The sequence below is a fragment of the Gekko japonicus genome, unplaced genomic scaffold (assembly GCF_001447785.1).
Source record: "Gekko japonicus isolate JY-2015 unplaced genomic scaffold, Gekko_japonicus_V1.1 scaffold1165, whole genome shotgun sequence".
Taxonomy (NCBI): domain Eukaryota; kingdom Metazoa; phylum Chordata; class Lepidosauria; order Squamata; family Gekkonidae; genus Gekko; species Gekko japonicus.
Genome location: NW_015170311.1, coordinates 116,307 through 134,313, shown reverse-complemented (window position 1 = coordinate 134,313; position 18,007 = coordinate 116,307). Strand labels below are relative to the sequence as shown.

The 18,007-nt window shown below is 43.1% G+C and overlaps 2 protein-coding genes across 2 annotated transcripts in view; one reads left to right on the top strand and one right to left on the bottom strand.

Moving 5' to 3' along the window:
* The window catches only part of CDCA7L (cell division cycle associated 7-like), a 62,975-nt gene extending 52,063 nt beyond the window's left edge, over nucleotides 1-10,912 (top strand). Inside the window, exons 8-10 of the mRNA XM_015417996.1 lie at nucleotides 7,724-7,873; nucleotides 8,082-8,218; nucleotides 10,841-10,912. Of these exons, the coding sequence (XP_015273482.1) occupies nucleotides 7,724-7,873; nucleotides 8,082-8,218; nucleotides 10,841-10,871 (318 nt within the window). The 3' untranslated portion in view covers nucleotides 10,872-10,912. The remainder of the gene's footprint in view (nucleotides 1-7,723; nucleotides 7,874-8,081; nucleotides 8,219-10,840) is intronic.
* A 133-nt stretch (nucleotides 10,913-11,045) lies between these two features.
* LOC107116122 (dynein heavy chain 11, axonemal-like) overlaps nucleotides 11,046-18,007 on the bottom strand; it is a gene marked incomplete at its 5' end in the record, with an annotated part of 122,608 nt that continues 115,646 nt past the window's right edge. Inside the window, 5 exons of the mRNA XM_015417993.1 lie at nucleotides 11,046-12,527; nucleotides 13,038-13,178; nucleotides 13,840-13,952; nucleotides 14,557-14,672; nucleotides 14,774-14,956. Of these exons, the coding sequence (XP_015273479.1) occupies nucleotides 12,280-12,527; nucleotides 13,038-13,178; nucleotides 13,840-13,952; nucleotides 14,557-14,672; nucleotides 14,774-14,956 (801 nt within the window). The remainder of the gene's footprint in view (nucleotides 12,528-13,037; nucleotides 13,179-13,839; nucleotides 13,953-14,556; nucleotides 14,673-14,773; nucleotides 14,957-18,007) is intronic.

Sequence of the window (18,007 nt, the reverse complement as noted above, 5' to 3'; positions counted from 1 at the left end):
GATGCCTCCTCTGGGGGAACAGCCACCACCCTCTAAAGATGGAAGGCCTGATCACTTACGTCATGACGTCACCAGCTGTAGGCATAACATTCCCTGAGCTCTGCAGTTTCCAGCTACTGTCACAAGTGTTTTAACTTGCAGTTTCTTGTGTACCCAACAAGATATTCTCTTGATTGTCCTGATGAGTAGGAACCTCATAAACATTGTCATCAGAAGGAACTGGGGATTGATGTCGATGCCTAGAAGGAACTGGGGATTAATGTCGATGCCTGGAGGGTGAGGGAGTCCTTGGTATTGATGAAAGATGGATCGAGCGAACCAATGAAACTTGGCGCCAAGGCGACATGGAAAGATGATTATTCAGAGTCAATGGTTGGCTCTGCGCTGAATCAGCCGTTTGACCTCTGTGCTGGGAGCTGACTGTAGCTTCCAGAGACATACGACATCGAAGTGAGGTGGAGTCCTGACGTCGAGGTGACGTGCAGTGTCAAGGAGTGGTAGACTGATCCTGATGTTTAGCTTTCTTTTTTTGACATCTTCAAAAGCGGTTCTGACACCGAATGGGTGAGCACCAGCAGTGTGGTCAGTACCGAGGCTGATGGGGATGGAGCTGATGCTACTGAAGTAGCCCTAGGTCTTTTATTGGTTTGTGCCTGTTTTTTTACTTGGGGGTCCAGGGCACCCAAAGCCTTCTCCCACAAGGCAGCTTTCAGTCTAGCTGCTCTACCCTCTTTCACTCTAGGGGTGAGGCGATAGCAGGCCAAACATGAGTTGTATTGTGTCCCTTGCCTAAACAGAGTAGGCAGGATTTGTGGTCATTGTTCTCGGCCATTTTGACTCCACACCCCATTAGGCCTTCGTGATGATAGGAAGCAGCAATGGAGAAATAAAAGGCTTTCACTGTCCTCATGGTGGCAAAAGGAGAACTGAGGGAAGAGTGCTCACCCCGTCCCCACCACGTGACCCTTTGGGTGGGAACCCCGCCACGTGACCCTTTGAGTGGGAAAAGGGATACACTGAGACGGGGTGGGGAGCACTCGAAAGCTCTAGAAAGATCTTTGTAAAAGCTTGTTAGCTCTCCCGCAATTGGCCTAGAACTGCACAGTCCCATGTGTACCTGCACAGAAGCTACAACAATGAACAGTGTGTGTCACAGACACTGTGGCAGATGAAGAAAGAAGAATGTAGCAGGAGAAGCACAACAAACCTGTTCTGTTTTGAGAGCAAAAGAAAAGGAGAATTCTGAGTTGCTTGTAATGTTTTTTAACAATGTGTGTATGTGGAGAAAGGGGAAAATGGACATTTCCCAAAGAGTGATGTATATTTCAAAGAAAAAAGACAGTGGGATACATACAGCAGTAAATTGGGTATTTTGCATAAATCCGAAGTCGAAGCAAAAATGAAGGACATGGAAGTTAGTTCTGAGATGGGAAAAGAAGGGCCGAGCGAATAACAATACAATAAATACTACTTTCTGGTTGTGCAAAGTTATTTTTCCTAAAAGAGTTTTTTTAAAAAAAAAGTGGGATGTAAAAGTTGTTGGTCTGTCCTTGACTTTGAGGTCAGATGGTGAAATGAGCTTGTTTCTTCCCTAGGATGGTTTGAAGGTACCCAAAAGAAGACGATCATCAAAATACTGTTCATTTCGACCAGTTGAAGATATTACTGATGAGGATTTGGAAAACATTGCAATAACAGTTAAAGATAAAATCTATGATAAGGTCTTGGTAGGTATATAACAGATAGCTGGCTTTATCTTCTCTGACCTTATATAAATTTCCTAATTTCTTAGCAGAAGCCATGGTGGACGAAGTCTTGGGCTGAATACTCATGGCAATGTCACAGATACCTTGTAGTAGAGGTAGAGCAATGGGGCTCAGATCTGGAGTATATAAGACCTTCATAATGGGATCTGTTGATTGAGGTTCTGTGGACATGTACTCGAGGCCCAAGGATTTGGCCATGCAAATCAGCTGTTCAGAATACAGTTTCAGTATTCAGTTAGGGACAGTGCCAAGGGATCTCTGATGGTATCGTCAGGTGATGGCATTCCATTGGTTCTTCCGGCTCAGAAGAGAAGCAGAGTCACCCATGGATAAGTGGCTGGATGCATGTTTATCTGTGGACCTTTGCTGGTCCTGTTGTTCCCATGATGGCCATTGTGATGGCAACATCATTGGAAGTGGAAACCAAGACGGTTGTTGAGGGGGTTGCTGAGGAACCTGTTGTTCATCACCTCTTGGTTTGTCCTGATGAGTAGGAACCTCATAAACATTGTCATCAGAAGGAACTGGGGATTGATGTCGATGCCTAGAAGGAACTGGGGATTGATGTCGATGCCTGGAGGGTGAGGGAGTCCTTGGTATTGGTGAAAGATGGATCAAGCGAACCAATGAAACTTGGCGCCAAGGCGACATGGAAAGATGATTATTCAAAGTCAATGGTTGGCTCTGCGCTGAATCAGCCGTTTGACCTCTGTGCTGGGAGCTGACTGTAGCTTCCAGAGACATACGACATCGAAGTGAGGTGGAGTCCTGACATCAAGGTGACGTGCAGTGTCAAGGAGTGGGAGACTGATCCTGATGTTTAGCTTTCTTTTTTTGACATCTTCAAAAGCGGTTCTGACACTGAATGGGTGAGCACCAGCAGTGTGGTCAGTACCGAGGCTGATGGGGATGGAGCTGATGCTACTGAAGTAGCCCTAGGTCTTTTATTGGTTTGTGCCTGTTTTTTTACTTGGGGGTCCAGGGCACCCAAAGCCTCCTCCCACAAGGCAGCTTTCAGTCTAGCTGCTCTACCTTCTTTCACTCTAGGGGTGAGGCGATGGCAGGCCAAACATGAGTTGTATTGTGTCCCTTGCCTAAACAAAGTAGGCAGGATTTGTGGTCATTGTTCTCTGCCATTTTGACTCCACACTCCTTGCATTTCTTAAATAAGGCCATTAGGCCTTCATGATGATAGGAAGCAGCAATGGAGAAATAAAAGGCTTTCACTGTCCTCATGGTGGCAAAAGGAGAACTGAGGGAAGAGTGCTCACCCCGTCCCCACCACGTGACCCTTTGGGTGGGAAAAGGGATACACTGAGACGGGGTGGGGAGCACTCGAAAGCTCTAGCAAGATCTTTGTAAAAGCTTGTTAGCTCTCCCGCAATTGGCCTAGAACTGCACAGTCCCATGTGTACCTGCACAGAAGCTACAACAATGAACAGTGTGTGTCACAGACACTGTGGCAGATGAAGAAAGAAGAATGTAGCAGGAGAAGCACAACAAACCTGTTCTGTTTTGAGAGCAAAAGAAAAGGAGAATTCTGAGTTGCTTGTAATGTTTTTTAACAATGTGTGTATGTGGAGAAAGGGGAAAATGGACATTTCCCAAAGAGTGATGTATATTTCAAAGAAAAAAGACAGTGGGATACATACAGCAGTAGATTGGGTATTTTGCATAAATCCGAAGTCGAAGCAAAAATGAAGGACATGGAAGATAGTTCTGAGTTGGGAAAAGAAGGGCTGAGCGAATAATAATACGATAAATACTACTTTCTGGTTGTACAAAGTTATTTTTCCTAAAAGATTTTTTTTTTTAAAAAAAAGTGGGATGTAAAAGTTCTTGGTCTGTCCTTGACTTTGAGGTCAGATGGTGAAATGAGCTTGTTTCTTCCCTAGGACGGTTTGAAGGTACCCAAAAGAAGACGATCATCAAAATACTGTTCATTTCGACCAGTTGAAGATATTACTGATGAGGATTTGGAAAACATTGCAATAACAGTTAAAGATAAAATCTATGATAAGGTCTTGGTAGGTATATGTTTTCTTAATGACTTGATTTTTGCTGATTGTTAATTTATTGAACTAGTATATCTAGCCATTTTATTACCTGAAAAGAGAACCAAAGATTGGATCCTGTTTGGAATTTCATGAATGCAAGAGGTGTTTTTTGCTTCCATTGGTTCTTCCGGCTCAGAAGAGAAGCAGAGTCACCCATGGATAAGTGGCTGGATGCATGTTTATCTGTGGACCTTTGCTGGTCCTGTTGTTCCCATGATGGCCATTGTGATTTTCGTACTTGAATTTGGCTTCTGAGTCTGGTTCCATTGGTTCTTCCGGCTCAGACAGAAGAGAAGCAGAGTCACCCATGGATAAGTGGCTGGGTGCATGTTTATCTTTGGACCTTTGCTGGTCCTGTGGGTTAAAGGCAGGCCAGGGAAATGGTACACATTGTCCCTGTTGTTCCCATGATGGCCATTGTGATGGCAACATCATTGGAAGTGGAAACCAAGACGGTTGTTGAGGGGGTTGCTGAGGAACCTGTTGTTCATCACCTCTTGGTTTGTCCTGATGAGTAGGAACCTCATAAACATTGTCATCAGAAGGAACTGGGGATTGATGTCGATGCCTAGAAGGAACTGGGGATTAATGTCGATGCCTGGAGGGTGAGGGAGTCCTTGGTATTGATGAAAGATGGATCGAGCGAACCAATGAAACTTGGCGCCAAGGCGACATGGAAAGATGATTATTCAGAGTCAATGGTTGGCTCTGCGCTGAATCAGCAGTTTGACCTCTGTGCTGGGAGCTGACTGTAGCTTCCAGAGACATACGACATCGAAGTGAGGTGGAGTCCTGACGTCGAGGTGACGTGCAGTGTCAAGGAGTGGTAGACTGATCCTGATGTTTAGCTTTCTTTTTTGACATCTTCAAAAGCGGTTCTGACACCGAATGGGTGAGCACCAGCAGTGTGGTCAGTACCGAGGCTGATGGGGATGGAGCTGATGCTACTGAAGTAGCCCTAGGTCTTTTATTGGTTTGTGCCTGTTTTTTTACTTGGGGGTCCAGGGCACCCAAAGCCTCCTCCCACAAGGCAGCTTTCAGTCTAGCTGCTCTACCCTCTTTCACTCTAGGGGTGAGGCGATAGCAGGCCAAACATGAGTTGTATTGTGTCCCTTGCCTAAACAGAGTAGGCAGGATTTGTGGTCATTGTTCTCGGCCATTTTGACTCCACACCCCATTAGGCCTTCGTGATGATAGGAAGCAGCAATGGAGAAATAAAAGGCTTTCACTGTCCTCATGGTGGCAAAAGGAGAACTGAGGGAAGAGTGCTCACCCCGTCCCCACCACGTGACCCTTTGGGTGGGAAAAGGGATACACTGAGACGGGGTGGGGAGCACTCGAAAGCTCTAGAAAGATCTTTGTAAAAGCTTGTTAGCTCTCCCGCAATTGGCCTAGAACTGCACAGTCCCATGTGTACCTGCACAGAAGCTACAACAATGAACAGTGTGTGTCACAGACACTGTGGCAGATGAAGAAAGAAGAATGTAGCAGGAGAAGCACAACAAACCTGTTCTGTTTTGAGAGCAGAAGAAAAGGAGAATTCCGAGTTGCTTGTGATGTTTTTTAACGATGTGTGTATGTGGAGAAAGGGGGAAATGGACATTTCCCAAAGAGCGATGTATATTTCAAAGAAAAAAGACAGACAGTGGGATACATACAGCAGTAGATTGGGTATTTTGCATAAATCCGAAGTCGAAGCAAAAATGAAGGACATGGAAGATAGTTCTGAGTTGGGAAAAGAAGGGCTGAGCGAATAATAATACGATAAATACTACTTTCTGGTTGTACAAAGTTATTTTTCCTAAAAGATTTTTTTTTTTAAAAAAAAGTGGGATGTAAAAGTTCTTGGTCTGTCCTTGACTTTGAGGTCAGATGGTGAAATGAGCTTGTTTCTTCCCTAGGATGGTTTGAAGGTACCCAAAAGAAGACGATCATCAAAATACTGTTCATTTCGACCAGTTGAAGATATTACTGATGAGGATTTGGAAAACATTGCAATAACAGTTAAAGATAAAATCTATGATAAGGTCTTGGTAGGTATATATTTTCTTTCTTAATGACTTGATTTTTGCTGATTGTTAATTTATTGAACTAGTATATCTAGCCATTTTATTACCTAAAAAGAGAACCAAAGATTGGATCCTGTTTGGAATTTCATGAATGCAAGAGGTGTTTTTTGCTGATTCCCTGTTCCCATGGCAATCCAAGATGCCTCCTCTGGGGGAACAGCCCTGCCCTGGAATGGCTGAAGGGAAATCTGAAGCCTTCCACCAGAGGGGGAATCTGCAAAAGTCCTTCTTCCTACAGAAATTCTAGGTAGGATTTGAGTCCAGGTGTTAATTTACTGAATGGGGATTCCCCCCCCCCCCATTTGTTTGAACTGCCACGGTATTCTTTGCTAGTTTAGTTGCCTCTATTCTTGGCATACCGTAGTCTTCTTCAAAAAACATAATTCAAAGATTAACTGGACTTAATGTAGCCAGTAGGGTATCTGTTAATGAAGTATCCACCCTGCTAAGGCATTCTTAGCCTGAAAGAATAAATAAACCTTCAGACCTGTGCTAAAGTATATATCATCATAACAATGGGATGAAAACCACCCAACCTGCTTACAGCTTTACCTACATTTATTTTGACTCTGAATGTATCACCACCAAATGGTGATGCTTCTGTGAATATGCACTTACAGTATAAATACTTAGTTGGATCATGATTAAATTATGCTAATAGAGGACACTTCCTGTGGTGCATAAAGTCTTGCTCCAACAGAAAATGCCTCTTTCAATTGAGTGTTTGTTTTTTTCAGAATAGAATCATAGCATCCAACCCAATGTATTTAAATCCATGTAAATGTTATGGCAGAGACAGTCCTTAATGTTTTTGTCAAGGAACTGAGACTGAGCTGGTTCATGCATTCGTTTTGACTCCCGAGGACAAATTCGTGGAGGATGTCACGCATTTGCATTTGCAGAAGACGCTGCTAAAAAGTGGCAGCTGTATCCATTGGGATCTTAACTTCTCTGTAATAATTGATCCCTATAATAATTGATATGCTGGGAGTATCGCATGGAGACACAAATGACAATGTGAATCAACTCTTAAAGAGATGCCATGCTAATACATTGATTCCCATGCAGAGAGAAGAGAGCATCAGTATGCATGGGGCTTCCCACATAAAAGGGCTGTTTAGCGACAAAGACACTGCCCCACTTGCTCAGACAAAAAAAAATGTATTGGAGATCAGAGCAACCACAAGGCTTGGAGGTGGGAAGGTAGAAGTGGAAAGTAACTTGCTCAAGGCTGCCCATTTTCTGAAATACAAATTCATCACTTTCTCTACCGGCAGGAACATGCTAGTGGATTCAATAGTGACTTGCCCATTTATGCTGTCATTTCGGAATACTAAGTACTGACAAAATCTTGAACAACTTTTCTAAAACTGTTCTCTAAAATGTATCAAGGGGCTGTGAAACTGGATTAACTTTAAAGGGACATACAATAATTTTGTTTTATATAACACAAAAGCAATGATTTTGTGCTCGGGAAATAAGATAAAGTCCTGCTGCTGTGCATTTGCTATATTTATAAACCATTTGTCTAACAAATCCCAAAGGCGCTGGTTTTATATAGTGCATTAACATTATCAAGACAAAACATTGTTTGAAATTTCTGTTACATAATGACTGTTATGGAAAGGGTCTTTTCATCATACTGAAACTATCAACAAAAATGAGGAGGATGGAAACCCGTGTGTGAAAATTCTATGTTAAGCACTGTACACTGACTGTATTTACCATGTATGGTTCCTACTCATGGAATGTACATTGTAAAATTTAAAATGTGAGCGCAGTTGCCTGATTCTTGGTGTAACTCTGCCTTTCTCCCTGACTCCCACATTAGGGAAGTACATGTCATCAGTGTCGACAGAAAACAGTTGATACAAAGACAGTTTGTCGTAATGAAGGCTGTGGAGGAGTGAGGGGACAGTTCTGTGGGCCGTGCCTCCGTAATCGCTATGGAGAAGATGTGAAATCCTCACTTCTAGATCCAGTAAGTACCTGGTCCTTTAGACTGTGGGATATAGATAGATCCTTGGCCTAGTAAAATGGTGAGAGATCTATCATGGTAGGCCACCATACATTTCTTAACAGAACACATTGTATTGAATGAAGCTAACTTCTGGGTTTTTTTACTAAGCAAGAAAGCACTGTCAAGTGACTTTATGTAATTAATCTCACTCCCCCATCATTTTTTAAAGGATTGGATCTGTCCCCCATGCCGAGGGATCTGCAATTGCAGCTACTGTCGCAAACGTGATGGCCGTTGTGCTACAGGGATGCTCATCCACTTGGCAAAATTCTATGGTTACGACAACGTGAAAGAGTATCTGGAAAGGTAGGAGGATTCTTGAGATTTTTATAGCTTTTGGCTGCTTTTAGATTTTGCCTGTTATCTACATGGGTATGTGTGTAAAAGCTGGGAGAAACTGTAACCAAACACATACTTACATGGAGAATATATGAGAACCTTCTTTAGTAAGCGCCCGTTGAACTAGAACAGAAAGATCTCTATGCTTGACTTCGTTATTTATGATAGTGTGAAATTCCTATTACATAGATCAGGGCTGTCAAACTCATTTGTTATGACGGCCGGATCTGACATAGATGAGACCTTGATGGGCTGGGCCATGTGTGTCATAAAATGTAATGCCAGGTAGTGGAGATATAAACTTTATAAAGGACACAGACAAACACAATTAAAGATTTTTAAACTTTAAATAAAACATTAGCACTCTTGCAATATTTTGTCTGTTTGACAGTCTCTGATAACTGACACCTCTTGTTCTGAATCAAAATGTCTGTGCTGTAGCAATTCTCAGTATGCCATTCAGGGGTGTATTTGTATATCTGTAAGCTGCAAACCTACTTTTTATTTATTGACATTCATTACAGGAATCTCATGCTCAGTGATATGAGCCTAGAACCCAAGGGAAACCATGAAATGGCTGGGCATTGCGAGCTTTAGTACATAAGTTGCTTCATATGCTGGTCAACAACATGAGAAGGCATCGTGACACAGACTGAGGGCCATATATTTGTCTACAAAGCTATAGTCTTTCCCAGAGAAATAACTACGATTTCCTACAAAGGAACTGTGCTGGGTGGACTTGGTCTAGACACACACTCTCAGCCTAATCTCCCTCACTGGCTTGTTGTTATTCCTCTAAAATAGTTCACATTGCTTTCTTACTGAGAATGACTTGATCATGAGGGCATGAATACAGTGAAAAAGGGGAGGGAACCCAGTTGCACCCAGGATAGCCCTGGCATAAGGAACCCAACAAAACACACACACTGTAGCAAGGCACACTGAAGCTCATGAAGAGAGCCAGTTTGGTGTAGTGGTGAAGTACACGGACTCTAATCTGGGAGAACTGGGTTTGATTCTCCACTCCTCCACTTGCACCTGCTGCATGACCTTGGGCAAGCCATAGTTCTGGCACAGCTGTTATTGAAAAAGAGCAGTTTCTGTCAGAGCTCTCTCAGCCGCACCCACTTCACAGGGTGTCTGTTGTGGGGAGGGGAAGGGAAAGGAGTTTGTAAGCCGCTCTGAGACACCTTTGGGTAGTGAAGGGTATAAATCCAATCTCCTCTCCTCGAAAAAACTTTGTTGGTCTCTAAGGTGCTTGTTATTTCTCCCGTGCAATTGAGGCAGCCCAGCAAAGCAAGCTCTCCCTCATTTCCTCCCTCCCTTCAGGGAGGAGCCTCAGCCAATGGAAGGGAAGAAAAGCTTCTCTTTGTCTCCTGTAGGATTGAAGCAGCCTGGCCCGTTCCCTCCTTCCACTTGGGAGGGGGAGGGGGAGGAGCCTCAGCCAGTGCTTTACCAGACTCTCTCAATCGCACAGGAGAGGCTTCCTATCTATCTCTCCTGTGCAATTGAGAGAGTCTGGTAAAGCAAGCTGTGACATGTCAGCAGCAGTAGAACTGGAAAATGAAGCAGAAAACAGCCAGGTCTTTGCGGGGTAGATCGAAGCCCTCCGAGGGCCTGATTCAGCCCGCGGGCCACATGTTTGACACCCTTGACATAGATCATTTAGGTCATAATAAGCCCTATTCACATGTTAAACTGAACACATATACATCCTGCATTTATAATGCATACATCTGTTGGTAAGAAACAGCCAGTGTGCATTTACTTTGCAATTGAAACCAGAGATTGGTGCCTGGATAAATGTCAGGTTTGTATCTCATGTACATGTATTGAATGTAATATGAGAATTTTTCAATGAAAACATTTTACTCAGTGCATGTATTTTTTAAAAAATTAAGTGTGTGCAAGTTGTACATGCATTCACTAACTTGTGAACATGGCTACTGAGTTCTTTCATAATCTTGCATGTCTGGAATTATGAGCAACTTGTGGATGTCACAAAATGTGGTAGGAACAGGAAGTGTGAATGGCAAGCATTTCCTGTTCTTATAATTGCTTAATTGAAGTACCTCTTTTGTATTTCTTCTGCTCTGCTATTCCTGTGACATGCCCCTGTGGGGACATCACAACTCAAAGCATAATGTATGCTTTGGCAGTTGCAGCCAGTATAGGGAAGATGAGCATTAATTATTAGTCCTCCCTGTAGTTTTTCCATACTGTATGTAGCCATCCCATATGTAATTACAGTATTTACTCCAGTGCAAGACTGGGTTTGTTTAAGGTATGCGATCAAAAAAAAGAGAGGCTCATCTTACATTTGCATACAAATTATGGTTATGTTCCGTAAAAAAGTTTTAATGTATAATACGCTATGAGTCCTTTTTATCTGGACTTCTGACAGCAAATTGTTGTGTGTGTTGAATTCTACTATATTTTTTAAAATAGCCTCATTTTTAAAAAATAGGCTGGTTTATGTGTGGCTGTTTCATGATGAAGAGCCGTGACCAACATGTTTGTCTGGTATAGCATGAAATAATCTGTCATGTTCTGTGTTGCTATTGGTACCTCTTTACTTCTTTTTTCTAGCTTGCAAAAGCAACTTGCTGAGGACGACTGAAGATACTGGAAGTAGCTGTGCAACACTTATAATTTGTCAACTTTATTTTTTACTGTTTTAAATCAGAGTTTGAGATTTTAAAATTTCATTACATTTATGTTTGTAAAATATAGAAATGTAGATAGAAGTAATTTGGTTGCTTTTTTAAAAAAACTGATGCTGAATGTGTTACAGGTATTTTTCAGGAAAACATTGGTTAAAAGGAATCTACATGTTATACATTCATTTTGCCACAATACACTGGGAATTTATTTCTGTGAAGCTCTTGACAAAAATGAATGGAGTTTAATATGGCTTCCATTCATTTCAGCAGAGCCTGTACTGGACTGTGCTGCTTAGGAACAGAGACCAGCTGTGAATAGCTGATTTTCAACAGAACTGCAGAGTATCAAAGAGCTACTCTCAATTGCTTTAGAAATATTTTAAACCAATGTCTTAGATTTTACAAATTTAACACTTGGAGTAGTATTTTATTAGCACTGAGAGAATTTCATTGTCCCAGCATCCTACAGGTTACATTCTTCCTTAACCCCAGCAATTTTCTCTTCTGGCATCTGAATTAAACAAAATCCCACCAAAATTATATTTAAATTAAAATAGTGTAACAGGAATTTTTGTTGGTACTTTTTGTGCTTACTTCCCTGACTTGCAGACTTATTCTGCAGTCTTATTCTGCCTTCTTCACAGCACTAACCATCTCTTCCATTGTACAGTGCACAGAAATCCTTACACGTGATTTGACCACTGCCAACATTTTGAGTAGTTCAGTTGACTGTAAATATCATGTGCCTTGACAGCAAAACTGAACTGTGTCCAAATATTCTGATGTTACATAAACTGGAAGCTTCACATCTGTGTTAATGTACTGTTTATGAAGCAGCCTCAGAATCTGAAACAAACCTACAGTGGCCAAGAGACCAGAGGCTGGGCACGTTACTCATGCTGTGGCGAATCTGATTCCCATATGCAACGTATTGGCTGTTGCAGCTAGTTAGCAGGGGTAATAAGATTACTTTATACACTGGAGTATTTAAATTAAGCTTTATTTTGATATTTTAAAATGCTGATGCTATAATGAGCAAGAGAAACATTTTTCAAGACACCTACATTTAAAAGAAAAAAATGTTGCTTTGGGCTATTTTTGAGATAGAAGTTACATACAGAGTTGAATACCATAAATACTTATCTAGTTTGGACTTTTAAAGGCAGCTGCTTATGTATTTTTGTATTTTGCATTAGAGATGCATGGCTCCCCCGTCCCCCAGAACTACAGCATCCTGAGGACTTTTTATAATACTAAGATGGAACATTTTGACATAATGTCTATGTTATGGTTAAATGGGAGCAGAGCTCTCCTAGTATGCCTTGCACTGCGAAGGCTGGGATTGATAAGAGATGTGCTAAAGTGCTAAACTGCTAGGAGCAAGGCTACTCCTGCAAGCACCCACTTGGCTGGTTTTTCTTTGGTTTTCAGGTTAAAAGTCCATACATAAGTGGGCCCTCTATTTTTAGTTTTATATACTGGGCATTTATAAATGTGCTTGGTTTCTTGCCTGTCCACTGGAATTGCTCTTACAAAGATTACTGGCATGATGGAAGTCAGGTCCTTCAGACGTGCTTCAGCGATGGCTCCTGTTTGGATATCCCATCTTGCTCCTGTAACCAGAGACACATGCATGCACACAGTTGCTGTTAGTTGCATAACAATAGATATTCATGGATAGCTCAAGCGAGAATACCATTAATGAAATTTATCTGTCAGGTTATTTTTGAGTGTGCAGTAAATACAGCCTGCATAACTCTAGGCAAGCTCTGACTCACAGAGTTCAGATTTAGCTTCTGTTTATGCTGGGAGCGGGAGAATTGTATGGTTTGTCAGGGAAATCCTTTGCAACCAGTATATTGTTATGGGATGGATCTAGAAATGGAAACCACCCCCCAAGGGTTAGGTGAAACTCAGGAACAGTGTGACGGGGGTCTGCAGTGGGGAGGGGTAATTGGTGGAAATGACAAGTTTAGTCATAATATCAGTGAGTATAGTAATAACAAGACAGTAGTACACAGTCTTGTTCTCCTAAATGCAATCTTGTTCTCCCAGCTAAATCTGAATTTCAGTATCAGGTCAGTGATGCCAAGTAACTTTAATATATTTATATATATATTTACCTTCCATAAAAAGTCCAAAAATATATGCTCCTTCCCTTGGTGGGTGACCATAATCATCTCTACTCTTTTTGGTAACATCTGCTGTTAGGCACATCTTGTCCAGAGACCAGTTGCTCCTTCGTGCCGTGCTTTGCATAATGGCTTTCAAAAAGAAAGTGTTAGTATGTGAATAAATTGTGTATGTAAGAACAAATGATTAATTGTAAAAGAATAAATAGTTTTTTTCCCCAACCGTACTCGAATAAAACCACACTTTCTCAAAAATGTTGCCCCATTGTTTCTTGAGTCACAAGTTTTGTTCTACAAAAAATGCTGTAGAAGTAATGCCTCTTCCCCAGACGAAGGAGTAACCGTACGGTTCCACCACAGACTGTTCTGCACTCTAATGCACAGGCATTCATGCAGTGTACGGAGATCAACTCTCAGCTCTGCTGGACTGTGGAAATACATTTATCTCAATAGGACTGATCTTTCATGTGAGTTGTTTTTTAAAAAATTATTTATACTTCCATTAGCTTTTAGCAAATAATGGGCTCACTGTGGTCTCACCGAGGTACGGATCAGGCTTGCATCTGCTTAGCTAGAACAATGCTGCAGCTTCTGGTTCTCCTAGACAATTAACCCTGATCAACATTGTTTTAATCACTCACATGCACTTACATTTTCAGGATCTTAGTCTTAGGGCAAAAGAATTTACTACAGGCACTCATTTGGGCACCTACAGTATTAGTGTTCTTCAAAACATGATGCCGAGTTAAAACATTACATAAAAATCATAGCTATCAGAGCTAGTATGACATACCAGTCAAAAAGGACTGAGGGTTGAAGAAGCCAGAAAGCCACACTACTGCAGGAAGCACAAGATCTTGTGTCCAAGTGTCAAGTTCTCTGCATCGCAGAAGGAGATCATTAAACCTGAGGAAGAAACAGTAGATGCATTAAGACTAACACCCACTAAGTGATATTTTTAGAATAATTTTAAATTGAATTATTATGATTATGTATGATAAACACTGTAGTTTGTAGGTGGATAGGAACAGGATAATTAGAAAGCATCAGTTGGACTGGCCAGTGAAAAAGTGAATAGTGACACTGCTAATTTGCCAGCTGTTGTACATAACTTTAAACATGTCTTGAAAAATGTATGGAGCAGAGGCCACCTACTTTCTTTTTAATGAGAGCTACTTAATAAAAATGTCTTGAGCTACTTCTCAGTATTACCTTGTTCTGTCCTGGAAACAATATAGATACGGAAGAATGCTAGAAATGAAGCTATTAGCTAAGCAGCACTGAGAAAAATCCTATGGAATAAAGGGAAAAGCTTAGCAGAATTTTTAAATTCTTTCCCTGTGTCTTTTAGGGGATGCAGTAGCTATTCAGCAGTTGCCAGCAAACTACCATGTTTAACAAGGTACGTTAATGATGTGATAATTGAAAGTCAAAGGCCCTGTTTTTCAAACATGCAGTACTGTATAGTGTTAGAACCACTTTTTAAATTTGATAAACACGGGAGACTTACCATTGCGGAAGGCTGTATGTGGAAGGGTAAGCCAGTTTGCACCAAGTGTCTGGCACCACATCAAAAAACAGGGCTGACTGCAGAGCTTCCATGGCAGGAGAAAATGTAAGTTCCCCCTAGATGTTTGTAGAAAACCAAATTATTTAAGTTCATAGACTCCCTTTCCCAACTAATTAATTTTTTCATATCTAGTTTACTCATAAATAATTTCTCTTACTTTCAGACCGAGGTCTAGTTGTTTAAGTGACCTCCATATCTCTCGAACAAGAATGTTCATCCTCTCACATTCTTGGAAACAGACAAGTATATAGGGGGTTCGAGCAGCAGACTTCTGCATTATGTCAATCATGTTATACTCCTCCGGCAACTTCTCCAAAATCTCATCCAGGACATTCTTCACCTGCATACAAAGAAAAATCATGAGCGCTGGCTGGGCCATTCATTCACTGGAATTCAACTCCCCTTCTCTTACATTCTCTTCAAACCAGCTTGTAGTAGGGGGAGGACCTTCTTCCTGTGCAGAGCCTTGTAAGCAGCCTAAAGCACCACTTCACAGCCACTGTCATTTTTGACTATATATTAAATTATGTTTTGTGCCTGAAGGAACCTGTGACTCAAGGCACATAGGATATGTTTTTCAGAAATACAGCATGCAGCAGCATTAAAGAGCTTTGCACACTCACCTATAGAATAGGCACTGGGTGCTGATTTTGTGTAGGGAGAACAAAGTAGGGTAAATTGGGAAAATATGCATTATTACATGGCTTCAATCACCATACAGAACTTTCAGTTGGCTGCTGTTTGTTCCACAATTCCCCCCTCTGGCAATGAGAGAATCTCCACTTCTCTACGTTCACAGAAAGCAGCTGCTGATCAGTGTGTAGGCTTTCCTGAATTTCAGATTTATTTTCACACACCTGACTTGACAGAGATGCTGTCTCTTCCATTTTCTCCAGTTTATCAACAGCAATGATTTGAAGCACAATTTTGCTACTGAGACTATAGTCACAGTCTGAACATCACCTTTTTGATATTCTATATGCATCAAAAAGGGGCTTCTTTCTGGAGATTGAATCTGTTCTTCAGTTTCTTGACTGAACTCTGATTTCATTTTGGGGATGGAATCATATGCGTGTGTCTGGGTCAGAAAATCAGCTGGTAAAATTGGCTTCTCAGCAGCTGATTCTGTTTAGTCCACAACATTACCTCAGTATCAGTACAATTTTGAATGCTGTTTCTTTTGGTTTTCCTAAGAAGGACTGCAACATTTCTGTTGATGTTTCTGTAGTGATGACACTTTTCTTCAATGACCCGCTCTTCAACAGCTCCGCTGCAGTGCTCTGCCCCTGGCCGCGAGCGCCGCGAGCCAGTGATACACGTGGTCCGACTGAACAAAGGATGGACCGGGAAGAGGACGACGGCTTTCTAACCTTCCAGAGCGGCCGCACTAGGCCCGGGAAGGAGAAGCACGCGGCGCAGCACAGCGCCGGGAAGCCTCCGACGACTTGGAGCACGAAGGGGGCAGCAAGGAGATCGCCGGCCGCCGCCGCGGAAGTCGCGGGGGCCATATTGAAAACGTTGGCTGCCTTCCCCACCGAAATCGCCCGGCAATGCTAATGGGCGCTCACGATTCGGGGGGCACCGCTGGCTGCCTTTCCCCGCCGAAATCGCCCGGCAAGGCTAATGGGCGCTCTACAAGCTCCACAGCGGCACGGGAGCTATACGGGGGGCAGTTCCATCTGCCAATCCCCACCAAATTCGCCCGCTAACGCAAAATGGGCGCCCCTTTCGCTCGGCTACGGCCCATGAGCGCCTGTATGGCTCGGCATCAGCAGCGAGCCCCCGGGACGCCAGCACCACCATGAGGAGGAGGAGGACGACGATGGAGAGGAGCAAAGTGGTGATGTACCCGCTCGCGGCCCCCTGTCCCTGAGCCCTGAGGCCATGTCCCTTTAAGGCAAGCTAGGGAGGAGATGGGCCGGAAAGAGGGGGGAAGGAAGAGGCCCAGGTCGCCGGTGCACGGCTCCCTTAACGCGGCAGGCCATTACCGCCCTAAGCGTCCCACTCCCAGACCGCCTAAGAGGGAGAAAATCAACCCTGCCCCATGGGTAGGCTAAGGACGTAAGCGCATTCCCCTCCGGCCCTAACCTTACCAAATCTGGCATTAAGGCCGCACGTTGCGTGCCACGGAAGCCTTGGGAGGAATAGGTGAAACCGCTCACTTGATTACAGTTCGTGCCTTTGGAAAATCTTGATTATTTCAAAGGAGGTCTTCATTGATGGACGGGAGTCCTGCATTTCCCATGTGTGACAACTCCCCAAATCTAGCTGAGTCGTTCAGAATAATTGAAAAAAATAAATAAATAAATAAATAAAAAATTTGGTCACTTGCACGGTTGCCACCTCCAGCCCTGTTCCCAAAGAAATGTCCCGGAGGACATCCCGTGCAACCGTGGTGGGGACTTGGAATCATAGGGGATGGCATGAGGCCTTTTTGAGAGGGCCATTGGGCCATATCATCCCAACTCCAAAAATCGGAGTCAAAGTTGATTGCACCTGGAGCTGGCAACCAACAAACCCTGGGCTGAACCAGCCCTGCAGGAAGGCTCATGGAAAAAAACTGGAGAGCGAGAGAGAATTGCCTTCTCCTCCTCCCACCTCAAGAATTCCCCCCCTTCTACTCTTCTGGAGAACAATGCCCAGCCATTTGCACACCCTTTGATGTGTAAAGTGACCCCGGAGAAGAGGGAAGTTACTCGGAATTAACTGCAAGAGACCCGGGCCCTTGGAAAGTATTCTTCTCAAGGAGAGTCCATCTCCCTCATTTTGAGGGGGATATAGAACATATTTCTGGCCTAAGCTGGAAGTTTCTCTTTACTTGTAATATACCCCCAGGACTGCAACCTCGCAGACAATGAGGTCTGAGGCGGAAGTCTTCGTTCACAGGGGTACCATTCCGAAGCAGCTTGCTAGAGAAACCCCTCCCCCTGGATGGGAGAGGATGACGGAACTTCATGTGGATGCTCTCTGCACTGCGTGGGTTCCTTTAAATATGGATTCTTCGTAAATTGTGCGTCAAGGCCGCGATAGTACAATTGTCCTAAAGAAAACTGGGATAACAGATCGATGCCTTGCCTGGAAAAGACAGACACCGGCCACTAGAGTCCCCCACTGCTCACTAGAGTGAGCTAGTCCCAAGCCAGAGCAACTGTAGCTCGCCACCCCATGGGCGGCATAGGAATTGTTAACAAACGCATTCCAAGAGACGCTTGGAAAGAAAAAGAACTTGATCACACCCAGGCAGTGTAGCCTTATGTTGAGACTCAAACAGCTGCCGAGACCCAATAGTCTTGTCGCTGCAGGGTTCTCCCGCACGGTCGAGCCGCAATACGGCAGGTAGAAGAAGAGAGATTAACCAAATTCTTCCCACTACCTTACGTTGATGGGGTTT